The 25,983-nt window shown below is 35.3% G+C and overlaps 1 protein-coding gene across 2 annotated transcripts in view; it reads left to right on the forward strand.

Moving 5' to 3' along the window:
* The window catches only part of RAB6A (RAB6A, member RAS oncogene family), an 82,661-nt gene extending 57,717 nt beyond the window's left edge, over positions 1-24,944 (forward strand). For both annotated transcript variants that reach the window (XM_018059367.1, XM_018059366.1), the window contains exons 5-8: positions 452-563; positions 6,945-7,038; positions 21,595-21,661; positions 22,666-24,944. In XM_018059367.1, the coding sequence (XP_017914856.1) occupies positions 452-563; positions 6,945-7,038; positions 21,595-21,661; positions 22,666-22,730 (338 nt within the window). In that variant the 3' untranslated portion in view covers positions 22,731-24,944. The remainder of the gene's footprint in view (positions 1-451; positions 564-6,944; positions 7,039-21,594; positions 21,662-22,665) is intronic.

Genomic DNA, 25,983 nt, shown 5'->3' on the forward strand with positions numbered 1-25,983 from the left:
AAAAGCTATTGAAAGGCTTTACAAATTTTGTGGATGTGTTGGGACTTACTGGCTGATGTACTTTTGGAGATGCTTTCTTTGTCACGTTTGATATGTGTAAGTAATCAAAAGAGCATTGTGGCAACATGACACCATATTATCTGCCATAGTTATCCTTTCATCATTTAAATTTTTTTTTTCAGTTACATATAGTATATTATACTCATCTGGTCACGTACAAAAATTTTAAACTATTATAAAAGGTACCTTGTGGATTTTATTCTTATGATATGTTTAGATCATTGATATTTGTATTCAGATAAAATGGAGTCATGTTGCAGGCACATTAAAGGTGGGTTCTAATGTGCCAACCCCCTTCCAACTTCCAGTGCTTTTTTTTTTCTTTTTTGGTCCTTCACTTGGGAAGTTACTTGCAGTAACACTAATCTCTGTCCACCTTCCTATGTACCAGATGTTAACTCCTTCCAGCAAACTACAAAATGGATTGATGATGTCAGAACAGAAAGAGGAAGTGATGTTATCATCATGCTAGTAGGAAATAAAACAGATCTTGCTGATAAGAGGTATGGAATGATTTCATATATATATGGAATGTTTGATTTCTTTGTTAAGCAGCCTATTATTTTTGTTAGTTTTGAAAGGAGACTTGTTTAATCCTTAATCTTATGCCCCCACTCCTTTTCTTTAATGTAAGAACCTGAAATAGATAAACTCAGTCCTGGAAACTCCCTGGTAGTCCAGTGGTTAGGATTCTTTGCTTTCACTGCCAGGGGACATGGGTTCAATCTCTCATTGGGAAACTAAGATCCCACAAACCCCGCAGTGTGGCCAAAAAAAAAAAAACATTGAACTCAGTCCTTAAAGGAAAATAATTTTGGTGTGTGTGTAAGCCCATATATAAATAACTTGTGCAAGATTGTTTACACATGAAGCTCATAGCTATTTTGTATTTTTTAGGTCTCCTATTAATAAATAAAAGCAGTATTCTGTTAGAGAACAAAATATTTTTAAAAACAAATCCTTTCTTTAAAGTATTCATAATGATTAAATGCACACTCTTTTGCTAGCCTTATAAATATTCATTATAATTCAGTAGTGTAGTTTTTTCTTTTCTTTTTTTAATTGTATGGTTGAGCCAAACTGTGAGGTTGAACTGAATAGCTTGATTGTGATACCTTAGTCAAATGAGCAAAGATATATTCAAGTCACAGGATGCAAAATGTATTAACATTCACTGTAGAACCCATGGCTTGAATATCTGCCTTTAGCATTCCTCAGTGATCTACTAGATAATCTTTCTGCTTTAAGTAATCTTGACAATTTAATATTTGAAGTTTTTACTATTTATTATTTGTTTATTCATTAGTTGGATATTGAAATTCCAGTAATGAACTTTTGCTGTTAATTTAAAAGTTATAAAGAAATACAGTATGTTCAAAGATTTATGAAATGTAAAGCCTATTTCTGCTTCGTACCTCATTTGGAATTGGCAAGAAAGTCTTTCTTTATTTAAAAATAAAGTCAGCATATGACTTCATCTTTTCTTTATGAAAATCATTTTTCAGACTTTGATGCTGTTATATAAATTTTCATTATTTATCTTCACTATGAGAATTTGAAGATCTTATATGTATATATTCTTATAGTGGAGAGTCCCAGGATACCTTCTCTATTAAAAGAAAGATTATATATGTATTTGTTTCTCTTTATAGCTGGAATTATCTAAAAGGATGCATACAAGCATCTGTTCTTTTTACTGCATAATAGTTGAGTATACAGATATAGAAAGTTATCTAAATTATGTTTATAGTAACTTTTCTTTAAAATAATATTTGTCCATTGCTTTAGAACTTCTTTCTCAGTAATTTTTGCCAGACTATTGCCTGTTAGCTTTCACATTTAAAAGAATTAGTCTTAAAAAAAATTTAATTAAAAAAAAAAAAGAATCGGAGTCTTGTTCATTCCATTAAAATAATTTTGTTTTTTCATCTATTTTTATTATTATTATTTTATCTACTTTATTTTATTAATGTAACAGTTGCCTTGTTTTTTAATTGGAATATAGTTGATTTATAGTGTTTCAAGTATATAGCAAAATGATTCAGAAAAAAATGATTTCAGTTGTATTAATACATATATATGTATTTATCCTTTTTTAGATTCTTTTCCATTATAGTTTATTATAAGATACTGAATATAGTTCCCTGTGCCATACAGTAGGTCCTTGGTGTTTATCTGTTTTACATACAGTGTGTATCTGTTAATCTGAAATTCCCAATAAAATAATTTTTAAATGAGGAAAAAAGTTAAAAAAATTTTTTACAGCATTAAAAGAAAATCTTTGGTAGTAGGTGGCCTTTCATAAGCAAAACATGGAATCCTAATGCCTTAAAGGGAAAGATTGATAAGTTTGAATACATAAATATAAAAATTGTATTCACCTATTAGGTTGGCCATTATTCAAAAGATTGATAATGCACTGTATCATCAAGCATCTGAGTAGATTCATACACTGAAAATGTAACTAATACAATTTTCAGCAAAAACAGTTTAACATCAGTATTTAAGATACTTTTTGACTGAAATCTACCTCCAATAACTTATTCCATAGATATACCCACAGAAATGTGAAAAGATGAACATAGAGGAGTTATTATTGCACCGTTATTTGTAATATTAAAGAATTAAAATCAGTCTAAATGACTGATAGTAGTAGTAGTATTTTAATAATATAAATGAAATTCTTCTAGTCAGTAAAAAAAAAAAAAAAAGAGGAATTTATTGCTGGCTTACACAGAAGCTTAAGAAAAACCCTTGATCAATGCATATACCTGAATCCTTTGCCTTTAAAACAAGTAAATAAATAAGATGGTTCTTTGGCCTAGAACAAATCTGTGTAAGAATAAATGAAACTTAACTAGTATTTTTTGGGAAGAGAGTGGGATTATATAGGAGTTTATTGTATTGGTCTTTTAAAAATTACTGTTGTAATCAGAAAAAAAAAGTTTTAATAACAGCAATTTAAAGTTAAATGACCTTTTCCACTTTCTTTGACAGTTAGTTTTTTCATGAAAACTTGGAGGAAAGACTGGAATATATCTGTTACAGTGTCTTAGCACCTAGATGCTCAGTATTCTTTTTGTCCTCTGTAGCCCAGTGCTTTGCAGATGTTTCAAACCTGAGAATCACTTGTTAAACACGGTATATTAGACCCTCTTTTAAGATTCTGGCTATAGAGGATTGTGATCAACTTTAAATTTTTTGATGTTTTTGAGCCTTCTTCCAGATTCAGTTAATCCAGAGTAGGTCCCTTGAATCTATGTTTTAATTAATCTTTCTAGGTATGTGCATGCTAAGTCGTTTCAGTCATGTCTGACTCTGTGGGACCCAATGGACTGTAACCTGCCAGGCTCCTCTGTCCATGGGGATTCTCCAGGCAAGAATACTGGAGTGGGTTGCCATGGCTTCCTGCAGGGGATCTTCCTGACCCAGGGATCAAACCTGTGTCTCTTGTGTCTCCTGCATTAGCAGGCAGGTTCTTTACCACTCGTGCAACCTAGGAAGTCCCAGGTTCTGGGACTTCTGACAAATCCAAACCACTGTTGTGAACCTTGATATAGCTAACTTTCAACCATTTTATTGAGGTGACTTATAGTTCTACAACTAGGTAGAATTTCTACCTGGAATCCTTCACATGTAGGGTCTATGGACTAATAATCATTGATTCAGAAGATGTTTGTTGAGTGTCATGTATATTTCAGAGGATGCTATATATATTTCAGTGAACTAAAATCTTCAAGGAGATTTTTTTCCAGTGAATAAACCAGGCAATAAGTAAATAAAGAAAAAATAGCATGTTTTATAGTGATATATGCTAAGGTTGAAAATAAAGCAGGGAAAAGGAATGTGAAATGTTAAGGACAGGTTTGTAATATTAGGTGGGATAGCAGTGGAAAACCTCCCTGAGAAGATGACTGGTGACCTTTGAGTAAAGAAGCTAAGGAAGTGAGGGAGTTAACTATACAAGTATGTTGAGGAAGAAAAGGTCCTAGGCAGATGACTCAGAAAATACAAAATTACTGAGTTGGGAATACACTTATTTGAGAGACAGCAAGGAAGCCTATATAACTGATAAAGAGAATGATGGAAAGAGCAATATGGAAATGAAATGAAATTAAAATAAAATGAAAGATAATGAAGGCCAGATCATGTAGCACAAAGTAAAAACTTTCTGGATGAGATCGGAGGGTTTAAGCAGAGGAGTAGCTTCTCATAGGTCACTGTTTGCTCTGTTGAAAATGCATAAGGGGAGAAGAGAGGAGGATAAACTAGACTTTATTCCAAACAAGAAATAATGATGACTTGGACCAGGATAGTGGTAACTTGTGTGGTGATCAGTGGTCAAATTTAGATATTTTGAAGATAGAACTGACAGGATATACTGATGTGATAGATAGAATATATACTGATGGATGGAATATATGATGTTGGGGAAGGAGTCATCAAGAATGACCCCTAGATTTTTGGCCTGAGAAATCGTCATTAACTGAGACAGGAGAGACTGCATAAAGAAACAGTTTGGGAGGGAATATCATGACTTCAGCTTTTGGTCATTTTAAGTGTAGAAAGGCTATTAGCTATCCTAATAATTAGAGGTCAGGTAGGCAGTTGGCTATGAGCATGCAGTTCAGAGCAACAATCCAAGCTAGATAGATAAGTTGAGTCGTCAGCATATAGATGATATTTAAAGCCATGAGACTGCATAGGATCTCCAAGGCAGTGATTGTAGATAGAGAAAAGGTCCAACGAGTTTTAGGGCATCTGAAATCATCGTTTTTCAGAAATCCATGCTGCTGAATGGGGTTGCAAAGAGTTGGACACGACTAAGCGACTGAACTGAACTGAACTGAACTGAAGTGTTTAAAGTTCTGCTGCTGATTGTCTGTCAGCTTACTTTCAAATGGTTAAAAATATATATTTTTAAAAATTTATATATTAATACGTAGAGAATGAGTGGATTTAACAAGCAGATAGGATAAAGCATTAGCAGTTGAAGTATTATATATAAAGAATGATTTTGCTCTAGAAGGTGGAGAAATTGTAGAATAATATCTTCTTGTAGACAAGAAGAGAGTGGAATCTAGTACATTGGTATAAGTTTGAGGAATAAGGACAGTTCTTCCACAGTCGTGGGTCTAGAGGTAGAATATGAGGCACACACACAAGTAGATTGTAGGATAGATGTGGTGTGAGCTTGTAGAAATTCTCTTACATTGCTTTGGTTTTCTGTTTTGTAAGAAGCAAGGTTTATCAGCTGATAGTTTCAGTTCAGTTCAGTCGCTCAGTCATGTCCTATTCTTTGCCACCCCATAAATTGCAGCACGCCAGGCCTCCCTGTCCATCACCAACTCCTGGAGTTCACTCAGACTCACGTCCATTGAGTCGGTGATGTCTTCCAGCCATCTCATCCTCTGTCGTCCCCTTCTCCTCCTGCCCCTAATTCCCCCCAGCATCAGAGTCTTTTCCAATGAGTCAGCTCTTCACATGAGGTGGCCAAAGTATTGGAGTTTCAGCTTCAGCATCACTCCTTCCAGTCAACACCCAGGACTGATCTCCTTTAGAATGGACTGGTTGGATCTCCTTGCAGTCCAAGGGACTCTCAAGAGTCTTCTCTAACACCACAGTTCAATAGCATCAATTCTTCGGCGCTCAGCTTTCTTCACAGTCCAACTCTCACATCCATACATGACAACTGGAAAAACCATAGCCTTGACTAGATGGACCTTTGTTGGCAAAGTAATATCTCTGCTTTTCAATATGCTATCTAGGTTGGTCATAACTTTCCTCCCAAGGAGTAAGCGTCTTTTAATTTCATGGCTGCAATCACCATCTGTGGTGATTTTGGAGCCCCCCAAAATGAAATCTGACACTGTTTCCACTGTTTCCCCATCTATTTCCCATGAAGTGATGGGACCAGATGCCATGATCTTAGTTTTCTGAATGTTGAGCTTTAAGCCAACTTTTCACTCTCCTCTTTCACTTTCATCAAGAGGCTTTTTAGTTCCTCTTCATTTTCTGCCATAAGGGTGGTGTCATCTTAGATCCATTTAATTAGAATAGTTGCTTATTCATTAAACACCTATATGATTGCTGGGCACTAGGAAGACCACGATAAATGAGAGAATACTGCTCTTGAAGAGCTGACATCTTGAGAAGCTTCCCTGTAAAAGAAGCATTAATACTGTGTATCAAGAAACTTTAACATATGTCTTTGACTCACTTGTTTCAGTTACAGAAATCCACAAAATCCAACCTAAAGAAATGATCCAAAGTGCCCAAAGCACAAAGATGTCCATAGCAACATTTTTCACAGTAGTGTAAAATTTGAAAGCAACATACATTTTTAATATTTTGAGACTGGTTAAAATAGGTAAATGTCTAGCCATTAAAAATTGTTTTACATTAAAAATTTTAATCACAAAACTAAATTTTTATAATCTGATATTAAAATATTGGGTTGGCCAAAAAGTGTGTTTGGGTTATATATTCTTTTCCATTATGGTTTATCATAAAATATTAAATACAATTCCCTATGCTATACACCTCTGGTTCTTGTTGTTTATCCATTCTGTATAGTTTGAATCTGCTAACCCCAAACTTCCACTCCATCCCTCCCTTCCTCAGCAGCCACAGGTTTGTTCTTTATGTTTGTGAGTCTGTTTCATTAATGTCATATTTTAGATCCTATATATAAGTGATATCATATGGTATTTGTCTTTCTGACGTAAGAAGTGCACAAATTTTAAGTATATTGCAGTTTGATAATCAAACTAGTCTTACCTGTATAACTAGCACCGTATTAAGAAAAGTTCAGAACCTTGTTTATAATCTTCATATCATCATCTTTCAAAAAGGTGAATTTGTTTTTTTTTATTTTTCTACAGGCAAGTGTCAATTGAGGAAGGAGAGAGGAAAGCCAAAGAGCTGAATGTTATGTTTATTGAAACTAGTGCAAAAGCAGGATACAATGTAAAGCAGGTAAGTTATTTGAGAATGAGTGGGTTAAGGTTATCAAATTGAAAAAATATATTTTAAAATAATTGTATGAGTTTTCTATTCTCTAGTGTAAGATTTTCTTCCAGTTGACAGTAGCAGGCCTTATGAATTAGCAACATACTACAACGAACAGTGAAAAATCTAAATGTGACATAGTTTGGGAAAAAGAAGAGACTTGTAAAACTTTTCAGACTGTTCATAGAATGAGTATTTCATTATGATTAGAAGATGATTGCTGGGTTGTAAACTGGCCATACTCTAACTGCATCCCTACTGCCTTGTTTTAAGGTGAATTTTCTTCATTTTAGTGTTTGATGATAAGATTATGATAAACAAGTATTTGCTTTCAGGCTTGTTATAAAAATACATTCTGATTATTTTATCCTTAATAACTGCTGGTATTAACAGTGTTTATTCCTGTTTTGGAGAACAGGAAAATATGGGGAGACCTCACATTATCAAGTTGTTACCTTAAAGATGGGGTAACCAAAAACTTACCTGCTTAATTCTTCAGGTCTACATATCATATAGAGTACTGGTCCCAGATTTATAGGCTTTACCTCCCAATAAATTATTTTTAAATTGTATGTTATCAGTAAAGGGGTAAAATTAAATCCTTGAAACTGAGTAAGTAGAGCTTTATGAAAAATTCTCATTATTGTTTTCATTTTTGGCTCTTCCCAATTCTCTTTACCTTGAAACATATGTAAGTAATACTGAATTGTCACTAATTCCCTCCTCATACTATATTGTTTTATGGCTCCATATCTGCATTCATGCTGTGTTCTCTTTGCTTAGAATACTCATTTTCTTCTTTCCTGACTGATATCTACCCATATTTTAAAGTTTCAGTTTAGATGTCAGCTATTTAGAGGTATTTTCTCTTACATTCTCCACCGTGCTGTTCTGTGCTTAGTTGCTTGATTGTATCTGACTCTTATGTGATCCAATGGACTGTAGCTTACCAGGCTTTCTCTGTCTATGGGGATTCTCCAGCCAAGAATACTGGAGTGAGTGCCATCTCCTCCTCTAGGGAATCTTCCCAACCGAGGGATTGAACCCAGGTCCCCCATTTCAGGTGGATTCTTTACATTTGAGCCACCAGGGAAGCCCATTCTCCACCATACCTCCAGGTATTATCACTTAGTGATAAATGACTCTCTTGTGTGCTTTCACAGATCCTTGACCCCTGTGAAACCCCTGTTATAGAACTTAACCACATTGTATTGAAATTGCTTTCCCATCAAAATTATATATTCTCAGAGCCTGCAAGTATATAAGGAATTTATTAAACAGTTTGAGTAGTAAAAGTTGCCATAATATTATCATATGTTACTGTATTAAGACAAAGAAGTGGGTAGCTTCATTTACCTTTCTCTATTACAGATGTTTTGATAAGGATGTGAAATAGTTGCTTATATGTTAGAATATGGACTTCTCCAAGACATCTTTGGATCTGGGTTAACCCCAGATCCAACCCCTTCTAAAGAAGGGGTTGCTGTGGTCCCGTAGTCCCAACCTTAAGTAATCTCATAGGTTTAGTAACAGCTTTCTTGAGGTATAATTTGTGTACCACAAAATTCACTTGTTTTAAGTGTAGGATTCAGTTATTTTCAGTGAATTTACATCATTGTGCAACCATCACCATTAATTCAGCTTTAGAACATTTTCATCATTTGCCATGCAATTTTTTCTAGGAGGCTGACCTGTACAGACAGATATTGGTACCCACTGATAATGAAGAGAGACTTTTTACAAAACAATCTTATCCTGAATTTGAAACCCATGTGCTACTTTATTATTTCTCCTTATTTAGATGATATGTCTGAACGTGTGGTTTTGCTAAAGTCCCTATTCTATTAGGACCTGATTTTGTTATTTTTTTAAATATAAATGTGACTAAAATTTCTGTTTTCAAACTTTGGAACAGAACTTCCTTTTAATATTTTTGTAGCTTCTTAACTCATAAAAACCATTATTTTTATTAAAAAAACCATTAATAAAACCATTAGTTTTATTTTATAGAGAGTACCAACGGTGTGTTTAGAATTTTATTTCAATATTTAAAGACCTATGCTTTGTTAGCTTATATAATTAAGTTGAGGAAGAAAGAAATCCTGGGCTTCTCATATGCCCATGAAATAATGAAAAATTAAAAAACAATGAAAATCTTATGTTAATAAGCACATTTAAATAATAGGTTTAAAATCTTCCCACCTAACTGTATATAGTTCATCATTTAGAATGCATTTCTGCCATGTGTGGAAATTACTGACTGATTTTAACTTTTAGATAAGAAATAAATCATAATCCATTTTTAAAAATTATTTTTTATGGATTATCTGTTCCTTGAGATAGGTTTTATAAAGGAACTTAAAACTAATCAGCTAGAGTATCACTTTTAAAAACTTAATTTTTAAATGACCAGTGTTTTTAAAATGGAAGTGTTTATCTTTTTATTTGCACCACAAGTCACTCCAATTTTTTTTTTTAATGGTCTTTGATACTGGTTAGCTGTATAGAAAAATTCAAATTTTCTTAAGTAAAATTTTTATCAAATCTGCCCAGTAACCATTGCCCAATTCTTGACTGGACAGTGCACCTTGTGTGGTTGGAGTTCAGTGCTTATTTTCCTAGGATTAGAGATTAATGGGTCTCAATTTTAATGTGCATCAGTTACCTGAAAGTTTATATAAACTACTAGTTCCTGAGGCATGACTTACAGATATTGATTCAGTAAGTCTAGGTTAGTATCCTAAAATCTACATTTTTAATAAGAATACCAAGGGATTTCTCATGCAAACCATACTTTGTAAAAAGACACAGAAAGCCATAGAGATAGTTTGTCAATTATATCAAATATATTCAGTGTGATAATTGTTTGAACAAGTGTTAATCCCCTAATCCCTGTTAGATGCAGAAGACAGGCCTCCTACACTCAAACCCCTCAATCTTTTGTAGAAGCCAAATTTAAAACATGAGGAATTAAATGTCATGCGTCCCAAGTGTCAAAATGTGTCTTCATAAAATAAGAGGACGAATGTAGTGAAACCCAGAAGCTCTCTTGATTTGGTTGTTTCCACACTTTAGGACCATCATTTAGATACCAGGTCTTGTTGATTCTCCTTTTTCCGTTGGTGTATTAAGGTACTTGTCTATTTATTGCCTTGTTTGCTCCCATAACTTATTAACTGATAGCTGCTCCAATGTTGCCCAACTTTAGTTTACTCTCCATTCTGCTGCCAGAATGATTGTTTTACAATACAGATCTGCTCAGGTTATATCTGTGAATTTTATCCTGAGTTTGAAGCAAACTTCTTAGTGTGCTATGCTCTACTGTCCAGAATATGTGATCTGGCCCCTCCATGTATCACAATTCTGATCTTTGGCCACCACATACCCGTACGATACATCTTAAAGTGCCTGAAGTTTACTGTGTTCTCACATTTTCATTGTATGGGATTGTCCTTTCTAACACATTCCTTCCTCCCTATTTGCTATCTGTAATTAAAAGCCCAGTTTAAACATAATCAAATGTAGATGTGCCTTTCCTATTTGTTGTAGTAGCTCTTTTAATATTGAAGTTTTTTGTCAGCTCTGCCTCCCATTAGACTGAACTCAGTAAATGTTCATTGAATGAAAGAATAATATACTGAGCTTGATTAATAATTTAATGACTGTGCTTGACTGTGTCTTAAGCTTAGAAAATCTAGGTTACATGGGGAATTTTCCTTCATTCAGTACCTTGACTGCAACTTAGATAAAGATACATTGAATTTGTTTTAATTTAGCTAAATTTATATTGAACTTTTTCCATTAGTTTATTAAGATAAGTATTTATAGGGATATGTACACATCTTGAGTTTATAATTAGATGAATTTTGATAAATGTAATGACCACATTAATGAAGATACAGAAATAGGTTGTTTGATTTCCAAATATTTGAGGCATTTCTAGAGTTTGTTATGGCTTCTAATTTAATTGTGCTGTGATCAGAGAATATCCTCTGTAACATTTCAGTTGTTTATAATTCACTGAGACTTGTTTTACGGCCTGGCACTGGCCTATGTTGATGAATGTTCCATGTGCCCTGGAAAAGAAAAACTTTTCTGCAGTTGTCAGGTACAGTGTTCTATAAATAATATCAATTAGGTAAAAACAATTGATAGCATTGTTCAAATCTTAGATAGCCTTAGTAATTTGGGGAGGTAGGTAGTTCAATCAATTACTAAGAATGGGGTATTAAATTTTTCTATAACAATATTTGTATTCATGGGAGCTTAGTTCCCCAACCAGGGATTGAACCTGAGCCTTCAGCAGTGAAAGCGTGGAGTCCTAACTACTGAAGCACCAGGGAATTCCTTCTGTCAGCTTTTAGTTCATGTGTGTTGAAGTTTTGTTATTAGATGCATACATGTTAATGTTGTTATCCTCCTAATGTGTTAATTTTAAAAATAATGAGAAATATTGTTCTTTATCTCTGATAATACTGCTTTCCATTGTTTGATCTTAATATGGCCACAGCAGCTCTCTACTTATTGTTTACTTGGTATCTCTTTTTCTTTGTAAAGTGAGTCTCTTGTAGATGTTATACAGTTGGATTTTTTTTTCCCCCCTCTGGTGTGGCTATCTTTTGAGTGTTTGGTTTATTTAGATTTAATTGTAGTTAGGTTTATTTCTACCATTTGCTCTTTGCTTTCTACCTGTCCCTCTGTCATTTTTGTTTTAATCAAATATTTTTATGTTGTGTTTTAATTCCTCTTTTGATCCTTAGCTTTTGTTCATAACCTTTTTAGTGGTTGCTCTAGGGGTTAAATTAGAGTTAGTATTATGCCATTTCATATGAGATTATGCACTCTGTCCTTTGTGTTCTTGTTGTCACATATTTTGTATTTACATACATTATAAACCTCCATATTAATTTTTTTTTTTTTAGATTTACTTTTATTTTTTGACTGTGGTGAATCTTTACTACTGCATGTGGGCTTTCTTTAATTGCAGCTCATGGGGGCTACTCTCTAGTTGTGGTGCATGGGCTTCTCATTGCAGTGCCTTCTCTTGTGAAGAACTGGCTCTAGGTTCATGGGCTCAGTAGTTGTGGCTCATGGGCTATAGAGCGCAGGCTCAGTAGTTGTGGCATACAGGCTTAGTTGCTCTGCAGCTTGTGGATCTTCCAGCACAGGGATCTAACTAGTGTCCCTTGCATTGCAAGGCAGATTCTTAACTACTAGATCACCAGGGAAGCCCAATAAATATTTTAATTTTTGCTTTAAACAGTAATTAAAAGAAGAAAAAAGATAATCCTATTTACCTATATACTTACCATTTCCAGTACTCTTCATTCCTTCTTACAGATCTAAGTTTCACCTGATATTTTTCTTTAGCCTAAACAACTTCCTTTACTGATTGTTTCAGGGGTCTCCTAGTGATAAATTCTCTCTGCTTTCACATATGCCAAAAGGCCATTTGAAGAATAATGTTGAAGAATATTTTTGAAAGTTTTAAAATTTTGTTTTGGAAAGAAATTTTTCTCTTCCAGTACTTCAAAGTTGCCTTTCTATTGTCTTCTGGCTTCCATTGTTTTTAATGAGAAGGGAACTCTAATTTATATCATTCTGTTTGTAATGTGTTGTTTTAAAGTATTTTTCCTGTCCCATTTTCTTATTTTCTCCAGTGGCACATCTATTAAATGACTTGATATTATCCCATGCCTGCTAGTCATTAAGGCTTCTGTTCATTGTTTTTATTACCTTATTTTCCTCTCTTTTCAGATTATATATTATTATTGATGTGTCTTCAAGTTCACTGATCCTTTTTCTGCCATATCTAAACTGTGATGAAGTCCATTCAGTGAATTTAATTTCAGATATTATAATTCAGTCCTAAATTTTTTTTATTTCTTAAAATTCCCATTTCTTTGTCAGAATTCTCCATCTGTTCAATCATTATGGCCATTGTTACCTTCAAGTTCTTGAACATATTTGAGTAATTGCTTTGAAATTCTTGTCTGCTAATTCCACCATGGGAAGTATCTGATGGCTCAGCAGTAAAGCATCCACCTGCAGTGCAGGAGACGCAATTTCAATACATGGGTCAGAAAGATCCCCTGGAGAAAGAAATGGCAACCCACTCCAGTGTTCTTGCCTGGGAAATCCTGTGGACAGAAGAGCTTGGCAGGCTACAGTCTAGGGGGTTGCAAAAGAGTCAGACATGACTGAGTGACTAAACAGCAACAAATTCCAACATTTGGGTCAGCTAAGAGCCTATTTCTGATGGCTGTTTACTTTTTCTCTTGACTCTAAGTAGATTTTTCTTTTCTGTTTCATGTATCTAGTAATTTTTTATTGTATGCTTGGCGTAGTATATACATAGAGATTCTGGTTTCTGTTATTTTTCTCTAAAGTTTGGGATTGTATTATGGCAGGTTGTTATATTGCTGCCTGATGATCATGAATTTGTATAGTCTTGATATTATGCAGTTTGGGTGGGCCTGTAGAAAGCCTGAGATGTTTAGCAAGGTTTTCTATTTTGGTGAGACTCAAACTCTAAACTGTATCCCTGATGCAGGCGGTAGCTGAAATCTCTGCTCATTTCTTTCAGCATTCTTTCTAGCTTTTGCTTTCAAGTAGTTCCTTGGAGTCACCTACATGGTGACTCCTTAGAGCTTCTCCTACATACGTACTATTAAGGAGTTAACTGAGAGTTTGTAGGAATTTTATGTGTAAATTTTAGGGCCTCTTGGCTCCCTCCTTTTTGTTATTTCCTTCATCAGTATGGCCATCCTGGTAGTCAGTTGACACCTCAAACATGTAAAACTCTAGTTTTTGCTTGAGTTCTAACCACCCTTTATTGTACAAGCTAGGATTGGCTCTTGGGAAAACCTGTTGATAAGCATGACTCTCATCCATTGAGTGTGAGTTCTGTTTTTCCCAGGATTGAATTACTACTAGTTTGTATCTCCTCTTGTTACTCTTGAAAGTCTTCAAATAGTTGTTCAGAGTTAATAACTGCTATCTGCAAGAGTGTTAGTCCTATACAAGCTGCTGTGTGTTACCAAAAGTGGAGTCTATCTTAAACTGGGGTAAAAATTAAAATATCTGATAAATGAAATAGCTGAGACTATTTAGCATGTACATACTTAGTCTTATTTAATATTGAAGGTTAGTTTACTCCTGGATTCTGTATGTTGTTGCTTATCTAAGATCAATGTAAGTAGATCTCTGAAGTAAATTATTTGGTCAGTGAGTAACATATCAAAAGAAGTGATTTTGAAGAAATAATGTCAAATTCCTTCCGAGTTTTTGTTGTAGGTCAGTAACAATTTAGAAATGATGCTGGTATTCAAAAATTTACCAGGTAAATTTTACAGTCCAGTCACTACCCTGGAACACATTGGGAATCACACTCTTGTGAGCTATTCAGTAACCATTGTGTGTGTTTGTTCAGCCATGTGTTTGCAAAACAGAGTTCCTTTTGATGATTGTGCATTGTACTCATTTTATTTGACAAAATCATGCCTTTTCACTGAAGGTAAACAGAAGTCATTCTGTATATAAGACATGTTTATCAGTACTAAAGGTACCATCTAGTTGTACTTTACATATATAGAGATGTCTTAGTTTTTTCTGCTAATTGGATTCCTCCTCCCCACTCCCTCATGTACTGGCTTATAATACATATAATAAAAGCTTAAAATGGGCTTTCTCTATTGCTTGTTTTCCTTTTTAAACAATTCTAGAAGAGAGTTCACTAATGCATCATTTAATGTCTAACCATGGTTCAAGTAATTGGGTCTTAGTGCCTGAGAGCTTTGGCTTAAAATAAAATAAATTTATTCCTACTCATTATTGCTACTTATTCTTCTTATTTAAAAATGATCTTTGCTTAAAACCTTTTACTCTTTAGTCTGGTTTAAGCACTTAACTCTAAAATCCTCATGGAAACACAGCCTAAGAAAAATTTACCCTTTATTTTTCTAAATTTATTCTTAAAAAAAAACCACACACAGTAATATTGTTTTCTTTGTGAAAGTGGTCTCATATTTAAATTGCTGAAGGAAATGGTAATGATACGGTAATATTTAAGGTTCTACCTCATTTTTCATCTGATCATTAATACATTATTTTAGTAAAGTATTCACTGTGTGGGTGTTACCCTTTTTGCTATATTATATAATTTTGCATTACTGGAAAATAAAATAGAACTGAAACACTCCTTGATCTTTCGCTTCTAAAATCATCAATACTTATCAGAAGAAAAAGATTTGTTTGAAAGAGAGGAGGACTTTTTGGGAAATTAATGATAACTGATGGGCATCAGCACTAACAACTCAGTGAAAACTTGTGTACTGTTCATCGTGGAGTTGCACGTGTATATGAAAAAAATTGTTTTATATGTGCTGAGAAGACATACTTACTTTAAGCATTGGTAGGGATGGTGTCTCTTCCACACCACCATATCCCATGTCAACCATAGTTCTTGACTCATAGCAGATCTTAATCTTGTAATTTATCACATACCTTATTCCACAAGTATCAAGTGCCTACAGTGTGTATTACCACTGTAGGTTCTTTGGAGAATATAAAGTGATATAAAATACGGTTCTCAACTTCAAAACATTTATAGCTGAGGAAAAGAATCACACTCTCATGAAATCTGTGTAGTGAAAGGTAGGTAGTATGTGATAAAAGATGCAAATGCTACATGATAGTAAGATTCACATAATTATTGAGATGTAAAATGAATAGTGACACAAGGATATATATTTGTTGCAGAAATGAATAAGATCATATTCAGATAGGATGATCAAGGAAGACTTTGTTTATAAATGCCGCAAAAGGGACTTCCTTGGTGGTCCAGTAGCTAAGACTCCGTGCTCCCGACACAGGGGTCCCAAGTTTGATCCCTGTCTGGGGACTAGATCCCGTGTGCCACAACTAAGACTTGGTGCAGCCAAATAAATAAATAATTATTTTAATGCCGTGGAAAAAAGTTAAATCCTTGAGAAGTATATTTGAGGACTTCCTGATGGTCCGGTGATTAAGACTCCACACTTCCAATGCAGGATACATGGATTCAGTCCCTGGTCAGGGAACTAAGATCCCACATGCTGTATGGCTCAGCCCCTTTAAAAAGGAGTATATTTGATTTAGATACATAAAAGCACATGATACTCCAAGAAAGAAGAGCAGTTAACATATAGTATAAGACTGCCTAGTACACATTGTATAAATACTTGTCATAAATCATAAATATTAAGTTTAAAACACTTCTTTGTTGTCTTCTTACCAAGTACTTTACATACAGTATATAAAGGCTTAGATTTTTGTTGAATACAAGAATGAATCCATGTAACAGTCCTCTAAGTCTGCTGCTATTGTTGTCCTGATTTTAGAAGATCTGAGACACAGAAATTATACAGTTTTCTCCAAATTACCCAGCTACTATGTGTTAGAACCACTTAATATACCAAGTGTTGATCTCACTTATTCTCACAGTGTCCCTTGAAGTAGATAGGTATATCCATCTCACTGTGAGGAAATCAAAGTTTTAGAGGGTACGTGACTTGCTTAAGATTATAGCTGAAGCTAGAATTTGAACCCAGATCTATTTAATTCCAAAATCTGTGCTCTTAACCCTATACCACTCTGCTTCTTTCATATTTAACCTTACCCCTAATTTGTCCTTTTGTGCTTTATATCCCTAACACAGTAGGACTTTAATATCACTGAATGGTCAGAAATCCATATACAAGTGGATATGAACTGGTTAAATGAGAAATTATTATATTGACCATGTTCTTATTAATTCATTCATCAGATATTTACTGATCCCCTCCTACATGCCTAGTTCTGTTGTGTTAAAGGCCCTGGAGATATAATAGTTAGCAAAATATCATAATTCCATACCATTATGAAGTTTGCATTCTAGTATGAAAAGTTAGGCAATAAATGAGAATACAGTACTTCATGAGGCTATAAGTGCCGTGGAAAAAAGAAAAAGTAAGGTCAGGGAAATAAAGAGTAGTAGTTAAAGTGCTAGGATATTGATGTTTTATGGAAGATAATCAAGAAAAGCTTTTCTGATAAGGATATTTGAACAGATATCTAAAGGAATTGAGGAAGTATGTTGTTTATGTATTTGGGGAAGAACATTCTAAGCATCAAGTGCAATGAGAAGTTCAAAGATACTTGGCATGTTTAAGGATTAGTAAGACTGCTTCAGTTAGAGTGAAGTGAAGGAGGAGGCAAGTGATAGGAAATAAACTTACAGAGGGATAGTACTAGGGGACAGAGGTCCATGTCCATGCAGGCTGTAACAAGGATTTAGACTTTTATTCTGAGTAATATGGGATTCCCAGGTGGCTCAGCGGTAACCGCCTGCCAGTGCAGGGACACGGGTTCCATCCCTGGGTGTGGAAGATCCCCTGGAGAAGGAAATGGCAACCCATTTCAGTATTCTTGCCTGGCGAATCTCTATGGACAGAGGAGCCTGGCTGGCTGAATAATCTGAGTAATATAGGAAGCTTTTAATCAGAGATTTGACATGCTGTGGTTTAGGATTTAAAAGAAGTCACTGGCTACTCTGTAAAAGTAGACTGTAGAGGGGTAAGAGTAGAAGCAGAAAGATTATTCAGAGTTATTGGGGGAAAAACAAAACCAAAGACCCAGGTAATAAAGTAACCTTTTGTTTAAGAAATCCTTGGCTACTAAAATTAAAATAGAAATCTAGCAAGAAAAATGAAAGTTAACAAATGCTGAGCACACATGTGCGAATTATAGTGATGTATAATACACTCCGTGCTCTTACAAAGATTATGTTCATAATGGGAAAATTTTTTGTATGTTAATGGAGCTGATTAGGATAGCTTGCGGAATGGAATTTCCTCTTGCTTATAAAATACTTACTTTTATAATAAAGGTAAGAACTGGTAGCAACAGTGATTTTACTTTGAGATCTCCAGTTTACCCCTTTAAATGAAATACCTTAAATTATAGCCCAAACTTTATTCAACTTTAAAGTTTCTGTGGAGACCCAGTATTCAGCTTGTCGTCATCCCCAAAGCTAATTCCTGTAGCTGTCACTGCAATTTAAAATGTCTTATTTCCCCCTAGAAATTACAAGTAAAATACCATACACCTGGAGGTCCGAGTGGAATTGATACGATTTTTCCAGGAAGAGAAAATGTCCTAGTAAGAATGTCTGTAGAAAGTGGATTCTTGAAACTTCCTTGGTGGTGCAGTGGTTAAGACACCATGCTTCCAGTGCAGGGGGTGTGGGTTCAGTCTCTGGTCGGAGAACTAAGGCTCAACATGCCACATGGTGCAGCCAAAAAATAAAAACAAAAAACTTAAAGAAAGTGGATACTCAGTAAATACAAGTGAGAGGATTAAAAAAAAAATTACCAACTGTACTGACCCCATAGTTAGTCAACTGTCATTTCTAATTTAGCAGAACCTCTGTTAGCATATTGTTGACATTTAAGAAATAGATTTTCCTTTAATAATTTAAAACAGCTTAAACCTCTAAGGTTTTCTCCTTCTTGTCTTTTACATTTATTTATGTAAGGGTTGAACTTGTTTTTTGTAAAGCATTTTCTTGGCCCATTTTCAGATGTCTTAAGTTTAGTATAAGTTAGTTAAGTTAGTGACGTTGACCTTTTTAATTGACCCTTTTAACTGAAATATTTTGGAGGAGAACTAAATTTTTCAAATACATTGATTAAAGCTATAGGTAAAAATTTTAAGTTAAAGAAAATGGATTAAATTTTTATGTCTGTAATTTGTGTATAATCAGTGTTTCACAAAGCAAACTCCTATACCCAGAATCGATTGTTAGCTATTTCTTAACATAGCTCTTCCCACAGAAGAAACAACTTCCATTTATACTAGCAACATAAGATAATAGGAAAAATATGAACTTCAGAATCTTGGCTCTGCTGTTCACTTGGTGAACGGCAAATACTCTGTTTAGCCTTAGATTTCTGTAAAATGGGGCTATTAATACCTTCCTTACAAGTTACTGCAAGGATAAAAATGAGAAAATATGTGAAGTTAAACACTCAGTATTAGCTTCTTTCTTGCCTTACTTGATTTGATTACTTCACACTCCTTACAGGTTATTGTTAGAGCCTTGGCCTTTAACTTTCGCAGTACATTAGAACCATCTGGAGATTTTTGAATGAAACACTGAAGATCCAGCCCCACCCCAAACTAGCTTACTCTGTCTTTGGGGGTGGAACCCAAGCATCTGGTGTTTTGTTTGTTTTTAAGTTTCCTGGGTAATTCAGATGCACTGTAGGTGTTGAGAACTACTGGTCTAGAGCAAAGGACTTCACACATAACCTTTCAGTAAAGCTTTCCTGAAATATTTAGTTCTAATTACTCTCAAAGTTAAATAAAACAGTGGGAAGAACCTATGGGATCATGTTAACCTATTTACTCTTCTGTGTGTAATATATATAATTTTGTAGATAACGGAAGCTTGTTGCTTTAAGTGTATATTTACCTGTGTGTGTGTGTGCTCACTCAGTCACGTCCAACTCTTTGCGACCCTATGGACCATAACCCATGGGATTTTCTAGGCAAGAATACTGGAGTGGGTTGCCATTTCCTCCTCCATGGGATCGTCCCAACCTAGGGATCAAATTTCTTTGGAAGGAATGATGCCAAAGCTGAAACTCCAGTACTTTGGCCACCTCATGCGAAGAGTTGACTCATTAGAAAAGACTCTGATGCTGGGAGGGTTTGGGGGCAGGAGGAGAAGGGGACGACAGAGGATGAGATGGCTGGATGACATCACTGACTCGATGGATGTGAGTCTGAGTGAACTCCGGGAGTTGGTGATGGACAGGGAGGCCTGGCATGCTGCGATTCATGGGGTCACAAAGAGTCAGACACGACTGAGCGACTGAACTGAATGGCTTAATTAATTGTATAATTAATTAATAATTAATGGGCTTTCCTGATAGCTCAGTTGGTAAAGAATCCGCCTGCAATGCAGGAGACCTGGGTTTGATCCCTGGGTTGGGAAGATCCCCTGGAGAAGAGAAAGGCTACCCACTCCAGTATTCTGGCCTAGAGAATTCCATGGACAGTCCATGGGGTTGCAGAGTTCGACATGACTGAGTGACTTTGACTTTCACTTCACTATACAATTAATGTTGCGTTTATTTGGTTGATAGTAATTTATACAATTATTCATGATCTTTAGTCATGCACAATTTTTTGAGTAGCAGAAATGATGTTATGGTAAGCATTCTGCTGTTTTAAATCTAATAACTCATTTTGGTTGAATATTGAGGCTAATGCCTAACTTTGGCACATCTTTAAAATGCTACTAAATGTTATAGAACCAAGAAAATTATACTTTTATTCATATCTTGCTTAATCCTACCCCATCAAGCTGTTGCCTACAGATAAAGATTTGCTCCTTTTCTATACTTCTTTCCCTAAACAGATTATTTATAGTTCCATTCTGTCATCTCTGGCCTTCTTTCTGTTACTTCTCACTTCTCACTTCTCATTTTAATACAGCAACATTTATGGAACACAAACTCTGAGTGCTTTCCATGGTATGGTTTTCAACTGAGTGAAATCTTTAAATCCCAACTCAAACGTCATTGCCTAAGAATTTTTCTCAATTGCTTGAACAGGGCCTTCTTACAGCTGTATTCGCCTATCATTTTCTACTTCCTTAGTTTATAGCACTCATAACGTTGTATCACAAGGAATGGTTTGAGTCTATATCCTATGCCAAATTTTGAGCTCCTTACATCTATAAACCACATCTTGTTCATTTCTGTGTCTCTGGAGAACTTTAGACAGTGCCCCAAGTAAGCAAGTACTTATTTATTTAGTACAAGGTAGTTACATCATATGTGCACTTTAATTTATAGGAATTTTGCACTGAGTACCTAACAAAAGAGAGAAATGATTGAAATAATGTGGCAGTTTCACCTGCTATTCTACCCAGTAAGTGGATAGCTAGGTCTGGGCACAAAGTAAAAGGTATAAATCTTTTGTTCCTTCAGTTTCTGTTCCCACTCGCTCCTCAAAGTGAACATCTCACCCAACTTGAGTGTGGTGTGGTGGTTTCTAAGATAATGATTTCCGACTAGACTGACCTTCTCATACTGTACACTAACTTTAGAACCTAACTCATTATAAATAAGATAGGAATGCCACTATACAGTTTAACTAAATTAATATTCTGTCCTTAATCTGAATTCCTATAGTTCTTTGTTTATGTGACTCAAATTATATTTTTACTGCTTAGTTCTTAGCTGTTTGTTCATGTCTAATCTCACTTGTTGGAAAGCAAGGATCATATCTTTATTCCTCTTTGTGTTTGGCATATTGGTTTTCATATAGCATTCATTTATAGAATAAATAGACATTTTAATGTGTTTTAATTGTGCTAAGGTCTAAGGAACAACCGAGAAGCCATATCCCTTAGCTCAGCCATCCAGTGGTCTTTACTTGATGTCATTTGCTGAATTTCCCCTCCCAATTATCATGTCTTTTTTTTCCCCATAGCTCTTCCGACGTGTTGCAGCAGCTCTACCTGGAATGGAAAGCACACAGGACAGAAGCAGAGAAGACAGTATCCTTTTTGTTTCATAAGAAAATTTTGTTGTTAACATAGGCCTTTAAAGCCCAAGTTGGTTGACTTAGGAATATTATGCCATTGCCTTTTAGAGCTAAGAATTGATGGTTTGGGAGCAAAAAAGCTCTGAGTTTTTCTATAGTAAATGCAGTCTGGTTATCCAAGTGCACTCTTTGCAGCCTGCTGCTCACTACAGTTAATCAGTGACAGGGTTTGTGTTTGTTTTGCCTGCTTGGTTTTTAATGAGCAGGAAACTCTTAGCATCCCACCCTGCTGCTTCTTAATTTTGACTCCTCTTGACTCTGGGCTTTTTCACCACAGTATATATCTTACTTTCTTCCCCTGTGTTTTCTAACATTTGAGCTTTCTACTTGGAATAGGCAGGAGATAACTCAGTCTGGAGCTTTATCACGGCCTCTGCTTTCAGAAATGGGGACAGAACAAAGCACATGTAAATTATTTATTTAAAAGAGTTTTTATATTTTCCTTATTTGTCACATATTTATCTTCTAGTGTTTTTCTATATGCAGACATTTTTATTAAAAGCCATGGAATTCATAGCACTTTATAGTCAGCTCTTCCCATTTCTAAATGTTATGTGTTTTCTAAGCCTTTATTAATAGTATGATGTGTTCTACCGAGTTGAAGCCCAGTTGTTTGTTAAATTCTGTCCCTATTGTTGGAACTCTCGTAGGCTGTTTTCAGATTTTTGTTACAGATAATTCCTTAAGGAACATCATCTTTGTATGGTTTCTTACTCCTGTAGAATAATTACCTTAGGATAGATTCTGATGAATAGGAATTAACCTTGTTCGGAAACTTGCGGCATATAGGAGATAAAAGCACATTTATTTCATATGAGTACTTCATGTGGTGGACTAGCTATATAGGAAATAATGGATGAGTAGGCTCTAAAGCCAAATAAGAATGGGAGAATCGTTGGTGTCCAGGAGAATTGGAATTGTACTTCTCTGTTTATGGTTCCTTAACTTTTGTTTCAGTGATTGACATAAAACTGGAAAAGCCTCAGGAGCAGCCAGTCAGCGAAGGAGGCTGTTCCTGCTAATCCCCCATGGCATCTTCAACTTTCCTCCAGAAGCTCACTGCTTTGGCCCCCTTACTCTTTCATTGACTGCAGTGTGAATATTGGCTTGAACCTTTTCCCTTCAGTAATAACGTATTGCAATTCATCATTGCTGCCTGTATCGTGGAGATGATCTATTAGCTTCACAAGCACAAAAAAGTCAGTGTCTTCATTATTTATATTTTACAAAAAGCCAAATGATTCCAGCATATTCCAGTGATAACTTTAAAAATTAGATACATTTTCTTAACATTGTTTTTCATTTTTAATGTTACGAGAATGTACTTCAAAATGATGGAACTCTCAACAGTATGTGGCTTGGTTACAGAATAGTTATTCATAGGAGTACTTGCCTATGCCGACTTACTTGATCTCTCCCTGCTGTACTCACTTTTCCTTTACCCCATCTCCTAGTCCTACCCACCCTCCCTCAACTAACAAGAGGAGGCAAAGCCAGACCAAGTCAGACCAAGCCCACTGGATTTACCTTGTATTTTAGCGATACCACTTGCTCTAGGCCTTGAGCCAAGATATCCAAAATTATTCTTGAGCACTGATATAAATTACTTAGACCTTAATTGAGGTCAAAACTCAGCTATCATGGAAGGCAGTGCTGGAATAAGGAAAGGGTTTCTGATGTGTCTTCAGAATGAGTCCTAATGACCATACTAAGTACTTATAAGTAAATGAACATAAAATATATTTCTGACCAAAACAGATGATCCTTGCACATGTTAGACTCTGGGAGAGAAAAGTAAAAGCGCTTCAGAACAAGTTTTAAAAATTTAATTCTTCTAAGAGCTAATTCTCCCAAGATTTTAAAATTGTCAAAATAGAGTTCTGATTGAAAAAGAAGACTTTTTTAAGCAATAGATTTCTCTTGAGTTTATTTCTTCCTTTGTTTCTTTTTTTAAAAATGCTATGCAGGCAAGTCACTGTAGAAATCAATTTCCTTTAGGAAGAACCAGTGCAAGAATTTAAATTTGGCATCTTGATCAAAACTACTGTAACAAGTGGAAACAATGATATCTAAAGCGTACCAACTGTAGACTCTTAAGCAGAATAGCAAATACTTTGCCCAGGACATTTGAGATCAAATTGAAGATGGAAAGTTTTCTTATAAGCCCTTAGAGGCAGATCTGAACAAGCATACATAGAAGAGGGAAAAGAGAGAATGAAAATAAAACTTAACATTATGCAGATTTATGCCTTATTTTTCAGCATTTTTTTTTTATGTTGGTTCTCTCAACCTGGTTTTGCTTTTTATTAGATCTGTATAGTTTGGTTAATTAGTGATTTGGTTTTATATTTAAGCTACAATTAATCTTTTTTCTTTGATATTTATTTCTTGGCCTTTTTTAACTATTAATTTTTAGATATTTTATTCAGTCTTTAGAGCTTCATCACAATGGCAATATGTATTTCCCTTAAAACACTGCAAACAAATATACTAGGAGTGCACCATTTTAATCTTTACTAGTTATTGTGAGATTGCTGTGTAAGTTAATAAACATATTTGTAAATACATTGTTTGCAGGAAGTAAATTTCTGAGTTATAGCTCAGGAAAAGCCTGCTGAATTTATGTTGTAAGCATTACTTAACACAGTATAAGGATGAAAAGACAGCAAAAATATCTTCATACTTCCTCATCCCCTCATTGCAACAAAGCCCTTAACTGGGAGAACCTTATTCCCCTCTCTTTCCTCTTCCTCCTCCACTTCCCACTTACTATATCACCTTATAATATTCAGAGAGCACTTGGATTATGGGTCTGAATAGAGAAATGCTTTCAGATAATCATTAGCCCACATACCCCAGTAACTTGTACTCAAAGATGGGATGGAGTTGTAAAGTGCTTTTATAATACAATATTATTGTTAAAGGCAAGGGTTGACTCTTTTGTTTTATTTTGACATGGCATGTCCTGAAATAAATATCAATTCAATATGGCAGATGGGTCGGTCATATTCTTTATTTGGAAGAAGTTGTGATTTCTGATATGGGGATGATTGTCTTCCTACACTGTAGCATTTGATGTATCTTTAAGGCAGTAACCAGTTATGCTGCTTTTAATATTGGTCTTTTTATTTGGCTTGGGGTTCTTCAACAGAAGCAGTGAAGTGTGTTCATAGTGCAGATTTTCTGTTTAATAAAGTTTTGCTGCCAAAAAAATGTATAAATAAACACAAAAGAAAACAATTATTGACTTGGTTTCCCATTCCTGCCAATGTAATGAATTACCATGTGCTACTTACTTCCTCCCAAGAACTATAAAGGGAATATGGAATCCAGATAAGTAACAACAAAACTGAGAAACCTCAGGGGAATCAGAAGACTCTCTTCAACTGTTGAGGGTGAGGGAAAGTGGCTGCAACTTGAAAGATAGGGTCACAGGTGGAGGCAATAATAAGATGTCTCAAGGAAAGCAGTTTAAGTTTTGATTATGCCATCTCACTCTTAACTCCACTTTTGCTTTGAGACAGGAGTGACAAACTACCCTTCCACCAAATCCAGCCTGCAACCTGTTTTTAAATTAAATTTTGTTAGACCTCAGCCATACTTGCCTACAAAGACTGGGTTGAGTAGTTGTAACCGACTTTATGGCCCCCAAAGCCAAAAATATTTATTACCTTTTACAGAAAAAGGGGCTGATCCCTGCCTTAGGGCAAACCACACCTAGCCCCATTACTATAGAAATGGAGGCCCCAACCTAGATTACAGGTGCAGATATCCGCAGGGGTGAAGTCAGGGCAGAATAGAATCTGTGAGAGGGAGTTCCCTGGTGATCTAGTGGTTAAGATTCTGGGCTTTCCCTGCTATGGCCCAGGTTAATCCCTGATCAGGAAACTGAGAATCCCTCAAGCTGTGCAGCATGGCAAAAAAAAAAAAAAAATCCTTGAGTAGTGAGAATGAAACTAGGTGGGATCTACCTTAGGCCTTTCACTCACTCTTTATCCTTGGAAAACATCAGTTACTGGTCTGTAATCTAGGGAGACTGCCTCCTGCAAGAGGTGCTTCTTCCTAGACTGGATTTAAAGGTTTGGTTTGGTGGGATGAAACTGAATGGAAACAAACAGTTATATGCAGTCTTGTGGTTCCTAGAAAGCTGTGCCAAGGTTTGTCCCTTCCCTGCCTTAATACTTGGCATTCTGGTCTTTGGCTCTTGCCCAGTGTACCTTCCCAGAGTTATAGCCCAAACCCTAGGAGAATTCAGACTCATAAGCTAGAGTAGTT

The sequence above is a fragment of the Capra hircus genome, chromosome 15, assembly GCF_001704415.2.
Source record: "Capra hircus breed San Clemente chromosome 15, ASM170441v1, whole genome shotgun sequence".
NCBI lineage: Eukaryota > Metazoa > Chordata > Mammalia > Artiodactyla > Bovidae > Capra > Capra hircus.